Source organism: Thermobia domestica, chromosome 16, assembly GCF_964235325.1.
Source record: "Thermobia domestica chromosome 16, izTheDome1.hap1.1, whole genome shotgun sequence".
Taxonomy (NCBI): Eukaryota; Metazoa; Arthropoda; class Insecta; order Zygentoma; family Lepismatidae; genus Thermobia; species Thermobia domestica.
In genome coordinates, this window is record NC_137469.1 from 181,860,589 (window position 1) to 181,878,371 (window position 17,783).

Below are 17,783 nucleotides of genomic sequence, written 5' to 3' on the forward strand. Positions count from 1 at the left end.
TTGTCACGCCTCTGGACATGATTTGTGTTTGTTTTTTCTTGAATTTGCATTCGAAGTTTTATCAAAAGGTCACTATAGTATTGTCCTGTGATGGTATGATCCCTTTGCAGGTAATCAATGAATATCACATCTTGGGAATCCCAAAACATAAAGACCATCACTTTTCCAGCAGAGGGTATCACCTTTACCTTCTTTGGGGAAGGAGAGGAAAGTGCTTCCATTGTTTGGATTGTTGTTTTGTTTCTGGTTGGTAATGGTGTACCCAACACTTGTCCATAGTGATGAATCGACAGAGAAAATCGTCCACATCACGTTCTAACAATTTCAAATTTTCCACGGATAGGAGGTACCGGGTGCATTGTTGTTCGGGAGTCAAAAGACGTTATTCATCGAGCAGAAATTTTTGATAAACCAAGTTAATTCTTCAGAATATGATCTGCTCGCTCCTGTGATATGCTCAGCCTGTCTGTTATCTGTCGAGTTGATAATCGGTGATCTTTCATGATCATATCAAGTACCAGGCCAATGTTTTCCGTGGTGGTAGCACTCGATGGTCTCGCAGATCTCGGCTGATCTTCAACACTCTCCCTACCAACCCTGAATTCTTGCACCCATCTTTTGATGGTGGCATATGAAGGGACAGATTCACCTATGGTATTGACCGTGTACTGGTGTATCTCAGACGCCGACATTCCTTTTAATTGCAGATACTTGATGACTGACTTGTACTCGATTTTTCATTTTCCCAACTTCTGCCATCTCACTCACTCCAAGAGCCTGTAATATATATATATATATATATATATATATATATATATATATATATATATATATATATATATATATATATATATATATATATATATAACCAAGAGCTCGATAAACATTAGTATCAAAAGTTGTACTATTCTAACACATATAATTATTCTATTCTAGATTCTCATTTTCTATGTTAGGCTCAAAACTTTTCAGTCACTCCTCGTGTTTACTACAACACTGTATTATTTTTAGTTTGTTGTGCATAATTTCAAAGCTCCACAAGAAAAATGTTTGACTATAGAAAAAATTGAAACGTTTTCGTAGGAAATTTTATTGCGTGGACGCACCAGTCTTCACAAAATTTTGCGTACCGCACAGGAACGAACAATTATAAAGTTCTAAACCGTTTATCGCAAACCGAATAGCATACTTTGTGTTGCGTTAACACGTACTTTTACGGAATGACACTCTGGTTGTGTGGGGGTTATATTTTACGGTTTTCGTGTTTTGTAAGCTGGCAATGCTGTTTGACATCCGATATTAAAAGAAGAGGACGAACTTACGAATGATCAGTTGTCTCGTGTGTAAGGGTGTTTGAAAATCGTGTGTGTTGAAACATATGTGAAGTTTGCGTTAAACTATGGAATTCGCACTGAAGAGTGAATTTCTCTTAAGAAAAAGATTCTTTATTAGAATATAGTTTACTGAACTAAAAGAGTGATCATTTTCGGTCGTGACTCGGTGATAAATTTTGGCTGTGAGATTAGAGGAAGTGAATGATGCAATGACACGTTGATTGATGTCTTGACCTAAAATATTGTTTTTATTAATATCAACTTCAGGATTTTATTTTGTGAAATATTCTTGGGCTGTAAACAAGATTTAATTATATACTTACAAAATGAGGATAATTACAAATGAAGGCAATCCTTTCACGTTAAAGCTTGAAATCGTTTCGAAATTAATGAACCAGGATGTGAGTGTAGAAGTTGTCCAACTTTCCGGTAAGTATCGGGTATTTTCATTAATTGGAATCGAATTTCACTAAAGCGTGTATTTTCATTTTAGTGCCAATAATTTAGCGTGTGTTTGCTGGCGTATTTCTAAGCAAGTGGCCGAGACGCCCAGCCCAAATTGCGCTCAAAGGGAATATTCAGAGCCGCCCACATATTGAAGAATTTAGGCAATACAATAGCCACAACCTGAAACAGCGTAAATGCTGTATCAATCAATTCAGTTGAGTGTCTTCTATTTAGATCTAGGAGATTACTTGTTTGGAGCTTTAGTTTTGATGACACTCTTGAAGTTGCTTTTCGATATGGCAAGTGTAAGTCATAAAATGTGTCAATCACAATTTAGAGACGAATATGAAACATTCAGTTCACCGGTTTACTTTTGCCACACCACTAGAAATAATTGTTGAAAAATTATAAGTCTTTCACTAACTTCCTTCTTACTGTCTCCTAAATGACTTGCGGTGGGCGACAAGAAAATATTTCACTTGGCATAAATAAAATTCAAGGGGCCCGTCAGAAGTAATTGTTGAAAAATTACGTACAATTCTTTTACGATTTGTGTATAAATACGGCTTCTGGATGTATGGTATAAAAATTACAGTGCAAAAAACACAAATTAACCTGTGCCAGATGGCGACTAAATGGCACGAATTTTATCCGTCAGGGTAGGACAAAGCTGATGGGTCCGAGCGATAGCGCAGGAGTGCGTCAAAAGAAAGCAGGCGCGTCAGTGGCGGCGGCTATACGCGTAAGCGAGGGTACTAAAGCCTGTGACAGACTTCTTGGCATTTCAGCTAAACGAATAAAACGCAAGGTCTGGCGCGACGTTGCCAAGTGGTAAAGGGGTGTGGCTATGGTTAAGCAGACAAACTGCAGCGTGGTCAGGTGAAAGAGGATAGACGTGGATGTGTACAAAGTAAACGTGGCAATACCGCTGGCCTCTCATTTGCTGGCAGCATTTAAAGGGTACTTGGAGCGCCGCCTTCAAATGCCAAGATGTTTGTCGCACCGTTTAGAGACAAGGGCATTATTGCTGTATCGCCGGACCAGTTTGAAAGTCGAAAAAAGTACCAAATTGTACTGCATTCGGTTATATTTGGTTGAATTACATTAAGTTACGTTGGATTACGTTAGTAATCGTGTAGGTTTACTATACGGATCCGTAATATAAGTTGTAGTAGTAGTAGGAGGAGGAGGAACGGGTTAGAAGCCCCGCAGGGGTTATTTGGATTCTGTTCTCGACATGAAATGGGCAAATTAAAGACTTGCCCAAATTTTTCTTGCCCCTTTTACAACCTTTGGATCCATATAGTAAAACAGGTGTACCTCTCCGCGAAATAGTCCATCCGCCTCCACATACAGTGCCGCTTATAAATTGAAAAACAACAGAAAATACAACCATTTTCTTAACTTTTACTATTCCCCTTACATGACTTTCACTCATTCTTCCTCACAAACTTAAATTCTCCTAAAATTGTTCCGGCGATACAGTAGTTGTACAGATAGATGATTTTAAGAATATTCAGTCATTCTCTAATAATAATATAAACTAAACTTTAAAAAAGAAAAAACCTACGTGTTATTAACTTTCGAAGTCTAAAGTGCATTAAGCACATTATCATAATCATCATAGGTGTTGTGCCATTATTGGGAGGTCACTTGCCGCAACTAAGAAACTTCTATACTCCACAGTCTTCAGCTAACCTCTTCGTCTTTACGTACGATTTTTCTGTTTTAATATCTATCAATTGTAGTGTCCTTCGGCCCCTCCCTCTTCTCTCATGATACAGTTCCTTTTCATCTAATGTCCGAACTAGTTTCTCTTTTCCATAGTATCAAAAATTGTTCTTTTCTCTCCATTCTTCTGCACATTAAGAAGGTAATTTTATGTTTTCTTCATAATAATTTATATGTGAGCGTCATAAAGAATGCAATATTTCGTAGTAAATCTACTGCGAAGTTAAGTCTCTCTCGAAACGATATGAGTAATTCTTCTGGAATTGATATTTTTTTCCTCCTACGTGGACCTTCATTGTATAGAGCGCACAAAACTAGCACAGAGGTGAATGGCTCCACCCTTCCATTTACCTCCTTCCGTCTGCGCTCTTCGCTCGTCGGTCGTAATGGGATAGGTAGAAAACAGGGTTGGCCAAAACCATGGTTTTTATTGAAAAAAACAGTTTTTTTTTTTTGGTTTAAATGATTTGCTCGATGTATTTATATCACATATGGACAGAAATAAGCTTGTTTCGCCTTGGTGTTAATATACAACAACCGGATTATGCTGGAAGGGGTCACATAAGCTTAAAGCGGAATCCAAACAGCTTCTTGGCTTAGATCCAAAACAAATTGTCCTCCATTTGAACTCGAAACCGGGGCTAATTGGCCACAAATGCGATACGTCTGCCGACTCACTCACGAAGGACTCCTGATAAAAATACGTGGACTGATCTTCACATATTTGTTAATGTAATCGTCAAGACTCATTAGTACAGAAGGACAAAAGGATCAATTGCACAAGTGGAACCATTATACAGAATTACATATGGACAATTACAGAGTACAGAAGAACTAATTCAGTCCAAGTCAGTTCACTACGACTTTTATTAGTCCAAGTTAAAGAAATATAACGACTTTGCATATCAGTACGGAAAGTGAATAAAGATACGAATTATTTGAGTCCACTTTGGCTCTAACCCATTTATAAATAAATAGTTACCAACGATTCTTATTTCAATAATTGCCTCTCGTGGGGTTTATATGACCCCCGTCCCCAAAAAGGTACGGCATTTCGATGTATTTTATCAATAGTAAACATTATTAAAATGAAGGAATGTTTAGAATTTTCCTTTGGTTGCATAACAATAATAACAAACTATATTAAAAAATCACAAAAGAAACATCCATAGAGTTACATAAAAAAGTTGCTTTTGTAATATAATCTTTTTGAGTAAAGAATGGGGAATTTAAGTCTGAATTTAGTACGAATAATATATGGGAATGAAACGTGATAACCCACAAATGTGTGTTCATCAAGATTTTACGAACATTTTTCGTTTTTTGGTTTAAACCAGTTGGATTTTTTGAAAACACCAGCTGGTTTAAACCAGCCAATCCTGGTAGAAAAAACTTCTTTTTTTTTTTTTTTTTTTTTTCGTCACGTTAAAAGTGTGATTACGTAAGGGCAGGAGCTTGAACTTTTATTTGAGGCAGGCTGATAATGCCAGAAAGAACCAAGCCAAAACACGTCAACAGATGGTAACATCAAACATCGTGACATGGGCATCAATCAGGGTTGCGGATTGCATATTAAATTAACTAAAGTTTTTATTCGTCGCTCCTTATCCTATGTAGGAATAACAGTCTATAATATTTTTTTATTAATTATTATTTTTCGTATTGGGGAGGCAGTTGACTTTGTGAATACATTTCAGAGCATTCCTTTTATAAAGGATAAGGGCTATAAACATCAAAACTGGTCTGTTGCATTAAGTTTCTTTTAACACGAGCAGTACACCTATGACAGACTATAAACACATGCATGGGTATACGTAATATAGAGTAGAAAGGTAAGGTTCTAGAACACAGGTCCCCCTTCCCATTTAGCTGTAATAAAGACTGAAGACAACGTGCCCTGCGGGGCTCTAAGCCGCCTTCACTCGCTCAAGCTCGCTCGGCAATACTATTTGAATTAAATATTAAACTTTGGTACAGAAAGGAACCGATCTAGGTACTAACCTATATGGGGGGACCTGTGTTCTAGAACCTTCCCAAGTAGAAATCACAAATTAGACAGTTGATGGGAAAAGCGTGGAAATTATGTTGGTATTCTACGTGTTTACCAACTAAAGTTGTGAATTTAGCACAACAAATTAATGGACATTCTTTGGAAACGCTTCACAAAAGCTTGCAATCTACGGAAGTAGACTTATTTTCTAACTTCACTGACACTGATCTGTGTGATTGTGTGGTCATTTAATGACAATGTAATAAGAAATATTCTTTTAAATTTTAAATTACGTAGATTTGGAGTAAATTTAAAGTCGCTGAGTTAACTATTCAGACAGCATATTTAGCACTGCCTTATTGAGGGCTCGAAGGTTGAGTTCTCACGTGTAGTTGTTTTGGGGTCGGTCCAGTGTTATGTAAACTTGTGTTGTTGGTTTTCTCGACATTCACCCTTGCATACACCATTATTTTCATTTGCATTTGCGCTGTTCGTGTTTCTGTCGTAGAGAAATGCTGATAGTAATTACTGTTACGGTAATTGGCTTTTGTATAAAATGTCTAATACAAGTATAAAGTAAGGTTCTTCTGAAGAAACTGATAACATCACAATACTATCCCCATGTTTCGTGTTTACAGTAAAATGGAGGAAAATGCTGTACGGTATAGCGTGTAATGAACTGTAGATCAAATATATTGACTTATGAATCCTGTTCAATGAATGTGGTGTGTACTAATGTTATATACTTTTGATTTCAGATAATAATCAGACACTAAAGTACCTTCCTGTCCTTGAATTGGACTCAGGATGTAAATTGTTTTCTGCAAATGCTGCAGCTGAGTACCTCCTTCAGTCTGGTAGTGGACGGCAATCGACGTTAGAGGACGGAGAATGGCTTGAGTGGGAAGCCTCACAGCTCCAAGTAAGTGGTCCAATTAATCGTCGGTATCTTAAAATATTTTCTGTGAAGTAGAAGGCTACAACCTCAGAAGTATTTTTATTTATTTATTTATTCATAGCTTAATTGAAAACTACTTTTAAAAAGCTCAACCAAAAATTGTTTCTGGAGTCGTATTCATGCCATTATTTTCGTATTTTGCGTAATTTGCTTTTTCTCTGTTAATTATTTAATCTACTGATTTTGTTCATAAGACAATGGTTTAAGTGTTCACAATTACATATCATGCTACCTTAATTTTTCTACATAATCTGTCGGAAGCATTTTCCAGGTCTTATCATCAGCTTGTGTTCATCTTTGTAACATAGCAATTAGCCAAGCGAATTCTCTGTTTGTGATTCTTCCACTGATGCTTGTCTCTCTCCTACTATAGAATTCCTTACTCATTGTTGAAGGCATTTTCTGATAACCTTTACCTCTGGTGCTTGGGGTCCCGGGTTCGATCCCAGCCCCCGCCAAGTGACCTTTGTGGTGGACAAACACCGTGTGCGTGGGTTTTCTCGGGGTTCTCCCGTTTCCTCCCACTTTCTTCATTCCACCATTTCATTCATTACTCATCATCAACGTCTCCTTTAGCCTAACCGGCATAACCGTGGGACGTAAAACTCAAAGATTTCATTTCATTTCTGGTAACTTTTAAAACTCAAATAACTTGCTGTATTGAAATCCTACTTGAAAAGTGAAATGAAATCTCTCAGTTTAACGTCCCATGACTATCCCCTTTAGGCTAAGGGAGACGGGTAGCTAAGACAAGTGAAGAATGATGTAGGAGGTGGTAGGATGATAATGTGGGAGGAGACGAGAGTACTCTGAGAAAAAACACGGACACAGTATTGTCCACCATAAACTTATTAAGTCGGGTATCGAACCAGTGACCCCATTCGCCGAAAGTAAACACTCACTCCAACTCAGAAATAAGTCATTGGCTAGCAAATAACTTTCTCTTACATCTCATAGTGTTTGATATTTGTTACTATTTTGGGACGAAAGTCACTCTGCCAGTCTCTGCATAGGAACCTTTAATCAGAGAGTATTCTTGTTTAGTCGTAGTAGCTCATCGTTTTGTGCGAAACTTAATGTATAATTCTATAATGTAGTAAACAGTCAGCATTCCAGATTGTTTATTTCAAGTGTTGGAGAAAGAAGTAGTAATAGCAATGGAAGGATTCAGGAAATATGCAAGGAAATAGAATTTTCTAAAGTGTAACGTTGTATAATTATACCCTTTTGTGACTTTCTCCCGGGGTCAGTCCATATATAATCACCGGAATTAGGAAAAAATAATCCGCAGTCAGCCATCTGGGATTTTGATGAAATTTGACACACAGGTACCTACATCCCTAGTAAGAAAGCCTGTAATGTTTTTTTTTTTTTTTTTTTTTTTTTTTTTTTTTTTTAATTTTCTGTCTCTACCAGTTCTTGAGAAATTGACAGAAGTGAGGCAGTCCGCATCGTAACTTGCTGAACACATTGATTGTTTATGTTTTCAATGAGCAAGAACTCAGTTACTAATTATGTTACATGAGTCAAACTTTTTCTGCAATAAATACATGCATCGTTGTAATGAAGTAAAATGTTGAAAGTAGCATGACCATTTTATGTTGGGATATATAAAATGTCAAAATCAGCACTTTTTTTTACATCACCGTTCATAAAGCTCATTTTTTAACGTGTCACAGATTTCCTAAATAAAATAACAAATGCCTGTGTTTGTGTGTAGTACCTCACAGGGTAGTGAACTATAAGCACCAGTAATGCAGAGCTGTTTACACTTTATTTACAGGATTTATAAGAGATTAAAGTTGATATCACTGTATATATATATATAAAAAACTTTTTACTTATTTTCAGAGCCCTATTTAACTATGTTGACAGTTGAATATGAGTGTGATATTTTCGATAAACATTGCTACTTACGTAACAAACAACTTGTGTGAATTTCAAAACCCTGATTTATTTCCTTCCATTGTAAATCATCGCCTTTGTCAACAGGTGTCGCTAGTCTTTCAGGTTTAGAACGTATATGGAGAATGGAAGTAATTAGAGAGATTCTCAACAGTTGTTATTACTGGAGCCTGATTTATCACATACTTCTTATACCGGGCCACTAGATGAAATTAGTATATGATTATCACAGAAATATCATTTTGCATTTGTGAACCAAATCAGAGAAATGGAACCTTGTAGTTTAGGTGTTAGGAATAGTAACAACTGCCACAAATTATCATTCTGCAGGAAATCAGAATTGAAGAAACTGAAAGATATTGAAGAGACTGTATGTTACATTATTTTGGCAATTGTGGAAGGAAGGAGGCTGTGCAAGATTATCTAATAAACCGTTTTGATGATCACTTACTTGAAGGTGATGACTGTGTTAAATTTAAAAATTGGGCTCACACAGACCGGTTGACATTACAAACTCTACAGCTCTCGGTGAATGAGTTTTGTGATATGTTGGCTCAGGGAATTGATAAGTCTTAGAGAGCACTATTACATAGCCAAGGCTCAAGCTGCATACCTGAGTAACATAAAAACTTCACTGCCGAAAGCAGAGCTATTTGTTTTACCGGACTTTGCCGAAAATTACACGTTCGTTATACACATGGCTCCCAAGCTGTCCTATTTTCCTGTTTTTTTCCTATATTTTGGAAATTTGTGTATATTTGTCCTATATATGACCTATATTTTGATCTTGTCCTTTATTTCCTATATCTTTCAGTGATTGAATTATTATAAATGCAAGCCATTACATTTCCAATGATGATTTCAATTGCTGCATATTAGCAATATACTAAAGGTGTCTTATCATTTTTTTTTTTTTTTTTTCTGAGAGGCTAGTCACTAATCCTCAGTATTATTATTTTTTTAATTTGCTTTTTGCTATCCTCTTATGTCCACTTTTTCTCTTTCTTGTGTGCCTGTCCTTCCCCAATGAAGCTTAAATGAGGAATCTTGCCATGCTCCAGTTTCTTATAGCGCAGGCTGTGTTAGCATTTTTCTTTCAGCAGTGTGTGCAGCAGTATTAGCTAGGCATTGAGGTTTGTTGGTATACACCAACATATCCCAACGTCTTCCAATATTGCTGTATAATATGCAGGGTTCCCACGTGTCCAGGAAAACCTGCAAGTAAAAGTGTGTAATGGAAGCAATCTTGTTTTTTTTTCATTAGAAAGATCTGAAATAATGAAAATTAATTTCTAGTAAGTTTAAAAAGTAAAAGTTTATATATACTCTGATTCTGTATTAATCTAAATCTTGTTTTCAGTCGCCCATTGGGTGAAGAGTGGCCTGTTCTTACAATAGATTTATATTTTTTGTGTTTCAGAGCATAATATTCTATTTTACAAACCAAACTGTCCTATTTTATAAATCAAACTGTCCTATATTTTTTCAATGTCCTGCTGGGAGGCCTGTATACAGGTCGAGGTTCAGGATTACCATTGGGAGAAATCCCAGGCAACTGTGCATCCTTTCGTGGGTACTGTAATGATAATGGAACCCTGCAATGTATCAATTTCTGTTTCATATCAGACAGTTTGTAGCATAATGCTACTACTTCAAGATAGGCAGATTGATAAGATAATTTACTTCAGTGATGGTGCTGGATCACAATATAAAAATTGCAAGAACATTTACAATCTATGTCAGCGTAAAACTGTCTTCGAAATCAAAGCAGAATGGCACTATTTTGCAACATCCCACGGTAAAAGCCCATGTGATGGTGTAGGAGCAACTACAAAAAGATTGACAACCAGAGCCGGTCTTGTGTCACCTGCCAGACCAATTGTTTCTGCACAAGGGATGTACGAATGAGCTGACAGCAACATTAAAGGTATACACTATTTTTGTGTGTCTGCTGAAGATATCTCAAAGAAAATGAATGCATAGAAAAGACATACAAACCTCTGGAACTCGCTTTCACCATGCATTTATACCAACTGAGGCAAACACAGTCCTTATGAAGATAATTTTAGCGGACGAGTTTGGTACCACAGTGTCTCCTGGAAGCAAGAGAAGAATGACAACATAAGCTTTATAGTGGTGTGTACGTTGCATGCATGTATGACAGTAGGTGGTACGTTGGTATAGTCGACGAAGTGTCCTGTGAAAATAGGGATGTACATGTGAATTTCATACTATCAGCTGAGTCTTCTGTGTTGTCATGGCCACTGCGGAAAGATGAAGTCTGGATACCATTCCGTGATGTTATCTATACCCTAGAAGTACCTTTATTAAGAGGTAGCAGTGGACGAACATACAGACTGGATTATAGTAGTTCCCAAAAAGTACTAGCATGTCTTAAAAAATAAAGAAAGATATGTTGTTTTGCAAAGTGTTAGTTCATATAAGTTTCCACAATTTCAAATCATGTTTCACAACATACTCGTATCATTTGCTTACCTAACCTGTTCCACAGGTTTATTATGTTCCTGTTTACTTTGTCTGCATGTCTTTTCTTTCCTTACTTGAATTCAATTTCTTTTTACTGATACTGAACTGTAATTTTGGCCCACAGAACTGTACTAATTTTGCAACAATTAATTTCTTTCTATGGCAGGTTGTCTCTTCTTACAGTCTTACAATATATGTTTTCCAGTGCTCAATCAGTGTAAATGATTTTACCTGGCGCACACGTACGTCTTCACTTCCATTCTCCACATCTGTTCTAAACCTGAAAGACTACCGACACCTGTTGACAAAGGCGGTGATTTACAATGGAAGAAAATACATCAGCGTTTTGAAATTCACACAAGTTGTTTGTTACATAAGTAGCAATGTTCATAAAAAATATCACACTCATATTCAACTGTCAACATAGTTAAATAGGGCTCTGCAAAAAGTTTGTGTTTTTACAATATCAACATTAACCTCCCATAAATCCTGTAATAAATAGAGTATAAACAGCTCTGCATTACTGGTGCTTATAGTTCACTACCCTGTGAGGTACTGCACACAAACACATGTACTTGTTGTTTTATCTAGGAAATCTGTGACACGTTAAAGAATGAACTTTATAAACGGTGATGTAAAAAAGTGCTGACTTTGACATTTTATATAACTGAACATAAAATGGTCGTGCTACTTTCAACATATTACTTCATTACGACGATGCATATATTTATCGCAGAAAAAGTTTGACTCATGTAACAAAAATTAGTAACTGAGTTCTTGCTCATTGAAAACTTAACTAATCAGTGTGTTCAGCAAGTCACGATACGGACTGCCTCACTTCTAAGTCAATTTCTCAAGAACTGGTAGAGACAGAAAAAAAAAGAATTTACAGGCTTTCTTACGAGGAATGTAGGTAACTGTGCTTCAGATTTCATTAAAATCCCAGATGGTCGACTGGGGAGTGGTCGACCATCTATAATAGAATAAGCTCCCAGAAATCGAACTCCGGACCACGTGTACCGAAAGCCATTAGCGGAGAGAGCTTATCAAATATTCAGTCTCATAATTAGTTATTGAGCGTATATCAAAAACCTATTGGCTAGAATTCTTTTTAAAAAAGAACTTTATCGAGTTTTTGTTTATCAGTTTCAAATTATTTGATAGTTACAATTTCTTTACGCCTTATATTATGCACATACGTATCAATTTAATGGAAATATGCCAGATGTCAGGGTTGGCAATAGACAGGTGGCGACCATAGGCCAAACTTCATATTATATGAAGGCAATAGAACGGGCAGTGTGAATTGAACTAAACAGACGATGATAGCGTAAAATGGTCGACCTCTGTGATTTCCAAACAGGACAAATTGTTAGCGTTGGGTTACGTCGTGCGAGTATGGCAAGTGTATTGGATGTGTCCAAGATGATATCGGCGTATCAAATTCGCTGCAAAACCACATTGACTAAGAGGAACAGTGGTCGGAGGAAAATCCTCAGTGACAGACACCGCCGAGCATATTAACCCTTAAAAAGTGGGCTTTTTAAGTGCAGGGAACTTTTTACACTTGAATAATTTACACTTGCTTTAGTGTTTATGTAACTTGAAACTTATTTAGTTAAAATCTAACATCTTACGTCCGAGTGGATTGAAAAACTCAAAATAGAAGGCATTCGGTTCTACTTGATTAATATTTTAGAAGAAAATTGCATTAAGCTTTGCCCTATAAATGGGATGTTTATAAGTTCAAGCTGGTTGTGATTCACAACTGACATGCGATTGTGGTGTAAGTGATGGGGGAATTCTACCAGCACCTCCCACGACTTTTGTTGACAATTACTGTCCGCTGCGAGTTACATGATGTGGTCATACGGAATCGGGTTGCATGAGTGAAATCACACATGGACATTGAACAGGGACCGCTGATAACTGATAAAGGTGTCATATGGTACGATGAGTCATTGTTCACCTTATTTTAAACAACGAACCAAGTTTTGTGTGTGGCGGTCACTAAAAAAATCGTATGAACCTCAGTGTTTTGCCCAACTGTGAAATATGGCAATGGTTGTGCTATGTTGTTGGCCTCGATATCGTGTTTTCAGTGGATTCCGTGTTGACTCTTACTTATCGTGTCACTGCTCATGATTATGTCACCGTTTTAATAATATGCCTATTCACACAACTGGAGCTGTTGCGGCGTGGTTTGAGGAATAGCGGAATGAAGTTGAACACTCTCCCTGGGCAGCCCAATTTCATCCTCCCTCCCATCTGATGGAATTAAGTGAAGCACTGCAGTCTGAATGGAGTAAAGCTAGGTTGCCAAGCTGCAAGAATCTTGTAGTTGTCATTAAAAAATCTTGCAACCCCATATTTCTATTTATTGTTTACACATGACAACTTTCTGGAAGAAAGGAAGATATCTGTACCCATTCAGCACTGCACTCTGGTGGACAAATAGTCAACCTCCGCATTAAAAACTTATTTCGGCGCGCTTTCCCTCCCCTTCCAAAAGAATCTGTCGTTTCGGAAGCGGCAAAACTGTTTTTTGTTTCTTTGTCAGTGGGAGGGCTATAGCAGCTAGCAAGCAGAACGACCCAGAAAGTTGCACCTAGTTCGACTCCTTGCAAGATGAAACAGTCGTTGCATGTCCCTTTCAAGACTGACTATGTTTACGTGGAGAAATGTGTAGGGTTGAAAGATTTTTATAAATGACAGCTACAAGATTCTAGTAGCCTGGCAACCACTATTCACCACCTCTAAAATCCCATTGTACGATGCATCATAGCTGTTCTGATGAGGAAAGGTGGTCCAACGCCGTAGTAATTTGGTTAAGTTGCTCTATTTTCAGATTTCCATTAAATTGATGTGTATTGATATATGTTCTTACATGTAAAATGGAATACAAGTGCGCATGTGAAGTGCATTGTATATGCAGATTGATCCAGATTGTTAATTAGGAAAGTTTTATTATTACGAAGAGGAGTCTGAAAGTAAATTTCCCCAGGCTATTGTGGACAGAGATGGGGGTCCGAGATCAAAAATAGCATGTGGCATTAAAGATCAAACGTATCTTTGTTCTTACACATAAGTACGATGTACACTCATGTCCAAAATTATTGTCGCATGTCTATAAATATGTTGTTGTAGGAATATAATTTGATAACGAATTCGCCCGGTATTTCTTATAATGTTACTATGTGTATAATCGGCAAAGACATGTATGTGGAAAATTTCATGTCAAAAGAGCAGTAAATAAGAACAATAAAACAGAAAAAAAAACTGTCTTGTCAATTTAGCAACATTTTGTTTTACTCATTCTAATTTTCGTATTTAGAATTCTTTTCCTATGAAATTTACCACAAATATACATTTCCCGATTATACGCATACTATCAGTATTAAAAGTACCCTGCAAAATTATTATCAAATTATATTCTTACAAGAAGACAGTTATAGATATGCGACAATCATTTTGGACATCAGTGTACATTGAGATATTTGTCATAGCGGTGTATAAGCTTTAAAAACCCTTCGAGGAGAAATTCAAGGCTCTGCATATGGAAGAAGCGTCGAACAGCTTCTGTGACTTTAGCATTTCTTCCAAAGCGCCTGCCGCCGAGAGTCTTCTTCAAAGCCAGAAACAGATGGAAGCCAGTGGGTACGACATCAGGATTGTATGGCGGATGGGCAAGGCGCTCCCATCCTAGAGTTACAATATGCCTCTCATTGAATTGGCGACACCATCTCCATACCATGTTTCGACATCACATCAGGCCAATAGACTTCCACGAGGCGGTTATGGATTTCTGCTCCCGATATACCACTGCCCATTCATGGCGGACAATCGCTCGCATTTCCTTCTTTGACCACGGCGTCAAAACGCGTCTTCTCTTCATAGCTACCAGGCTCGGACTGAGAGACTCGTCTCTGCTTTACCCAGGAGCTGCGATGGAGCCATCTGCAGGATTCGGATCAAACGATACCCACTTGTGTGTGTGTAGCGCGTGCAGCCGCTGTGTTGTTTCCGCCATTGCTGTTCGCTTTCCTGGGGAAACATTTTCAGACTCCTCCTCGTATTTAAGAGATTTTCTCTAGCACATTACTGGTGAAACTTTAATATCAGATGGTTCCTTTAACTGGATGGAAGAAATTACGTGTTGTAATTATTCCTATGACAAATGAAAAGTTAATAGAATGTAAATAATACGGATATGTATTCTGTTTGTAACAATAGATAATAGATAATCATGAATCGAATATTTTAATATTTGTAAATACTTAGGGTAGCTAATGTTCATTCATAGGTTTGCTTAACGTCAATTATGACTAGATGACGTGTATATATCTAATAATCTGTAACATTTGTTTGTATTTCCTTTTCGTCGTGTAGCCTGTGTTGGTCAGCTACTTATTAAGTGTGGTTTCGAAGAAGATAGAGCCATCTCTTCAGGAACGATTATTTGATCATTTAACAACACTGAATGAAGTATTGAAGCAAAACAAGTATATGACTGGGGTAAGTCGGAATAAATTTTTTATTCATTTTATTGAGTGTCTCCTAAATTCTTGCGTCCGTTAATTACTTTTATTGTTTTCATCAGTGCAAATTACATAGTTGTAGATAAACCATTTAGGAGGAGCTCCCTCGTGGCTAAGCGGTTAGCGTACGCGCCTCTGGCGTGGGAGACCCGGGTTCGATTCCCGGCGGGAGCTCATGTGGTTCGGATTCCACGTTAATCAGTAGGTCCACGTCTCATATAGCCTTGCTGCTGAAAGGGACGCTAAACTAAAATCAACAACACAAACCACTTAGGAGTAATTTTGAATGCCTACTTTCGTATCTTGTTTCATATCAGTGTTCCTATTGGTCAGGAATCTCAGTGGGAAAGACTGCAGATCAGGGAAATTTTATAAAATATATTTTTTCTAACATTAATTATACACCAGCTTAGTCAACCATTATATGGGACGTTGCTCAGATTTTTGTGGGAGGTAAATGGAATATACATATAAGCAATTGATTATTACTTGTCTCTATAGAATAAATGTTCTCATATATAAATATTCACCGTTATTTATTCCTATTTTATATGTCAACGTCATCCGACATATCATGGAAGTTAGGGAATTTCGAGCCAAAGGTCAGGGAAAGCCAGGGAAATAGATTTCTCCGGATCAGTAGGAACCCTGCATACGTTCCATGTAATTCAATTCTGCAGTAGACAGATTCCATTTCAAATCGTCCAGGCAAAACAAAATTGGCCCCATCATAGTCTCAGATTTCATTCATTTTTTAAATATGGGATCTACATGTAATATTATTAAACCTGTATTTTTTTTTTCTTTTTACTGAAAAAAAAATTCTCTTTCAATATGCGGCCTTCCAAAATGGCTGCCCTCCTCTCAGTTTGCTCGAAAAACTGAAAATCATGTCAAATTACGTTTTATTGTAGAGAAACGAGTGTATTTAGTAACATAATCGCAATAGTAGAAATAATATAAAGTAGTGTGTTTTAGTGGAGGGGAAAAATTCGTCTGTTGATCCAATATGAATCGCACAATTCACTCGAAATGTGGCCAACTTCGGTGAAAATTTTGCTAATTTCAAACATTTTTATTTCTGTCCTCACGAGCTATTTCAACCATCTGCTTCTAGCATTAAACTCGACTCGATAAGGTCTCTCGAAAATGTAAAGGACTAACGTTTCTGATTATTACATCCTACGTTATAGTATGATGAAAAGCCCAAAATTTCATTGGCCATGTTTGGCCGCCATTTTCTCAGAAACCCCACCATTGAAAAATCTGAACATTTTACAACTATTAGAGAAGTACCTAAGTATTTAATATTCGTTAACCGTTCATGCGGTTGCAGCCCCTAACATTCGCAATTAATTATTGAAATTTCGATTTTTGTACTTGGAATATAAATATTTCCTATGGGCATCTAGGTCCAGTACACAAGGCGATTTGAAAGGCAATATGAAGATTTTGAGATTTGAATTCTGACATCAAATCAAGTAGAGAAGTTCCTATAAACATGAGTCGTATTCCGTTTCGTTTTCGAGAAGGTTTCGAGCTCCGAACCCAAAATTGGCTCGCAACAATGGAAAAATTAAATTTGTGTGTTTCGCGTTAAATCAGAAACTATGCATTGCAGTTATGATGAAGTTCAGAAAGTCGATTTGCATCAATATTATGATTTTTACATTTTGCATCAATATGATTATTTTTACATGGGTAAGGGCGATGCAATTCGGTGGGCAGTGTTGTCAACTTGGTAGAACTTTTTGTTTCCAAATGACACTAGGTGGTTTTTATTTGATATTTGGTATTCATTAATAATTATAAAGATCATATGAAGCACAATTTTCCCCACATCACTTCAGTTTCCGAAAACTTAACTGTATTTCATTAAAAGGTTTTATCCTGTGCGTTATTGATAGTTTGCAACATTGAGTGTGAATTTCACTTGATGTTTACCATCATTAGTTAAACCAAAATGTCGAATAAAAACTACGTCTGTGTAATAATAATAATAATAATAATAATAATAATAATAATAATAATAATAATAATAATATATTTTTTTCAGAACCTCTCGTAACTACGCATAAAGTTAGAACTTATTGAAGAAGTTCTGCTGCAACCACGAAACAGTTTGTTATGTGATTCGGTGTCGTAACATTGCCCTAGTGTTCTCTCGAAGCACGAAAATTATCATCTCTGGTAACATGACATTGTAGTGCACTAATTACAGTGTTTGTGTGAATAACAATGAGAAGTTCTATTACAGTAAGGACCGTATTAAATGTGTTGAGTATGTTAAAAGCCATTAGAGGATTGTGTACAGAAAGAATTCTCAACAAAAATTTTATCATGCGGTAATATATATATATATGAGGATGATTATTTGTGTCTTGTACACAAGA

General features: G+C 36.8%; 2 protein-coding genes across 3 annotated transcripts in view; one reads left to right on the plus strand and one right to left on the minus strand.

Moving 5' to 3' along the window:
• The window catches only part of Lnpk (zinc-ribbon metal-binding protein lunapark), a 139,241-nt gene that overhangs the window by 114,817 nt on the left and 6,641 nt on the right, over window positions 1-17,783 (minus strand). The gene's annotated exons all lie outside the window — the stretch shown is intronic.
• The window catches only part of MetRS (methionyl-tRNA synthetase 1), an 86,203-nt gene continuing 69,729 nt past the window's right edge, over window positions 1,310-17,783 (plus strand). The window contains exons 1-3 of the mRNA XM_081743326.1: window positions 1,310-1,763; window positions 6,261-6,424; window positions 15,242-15,367. Coding sequence (XP_081599452.1) covers window positions 1,661-1,763; window positions 6,261-6,424; window positions 15,242-15,367 — 393 coding nt within the window. The 5' untranslated portion in view covers window positions 1,310-1,660. The remainder of the gene's footprint in view (window positions 1,764-6,260; window positions 6,425-15,241; window positions 15,368-17,783) is intronic.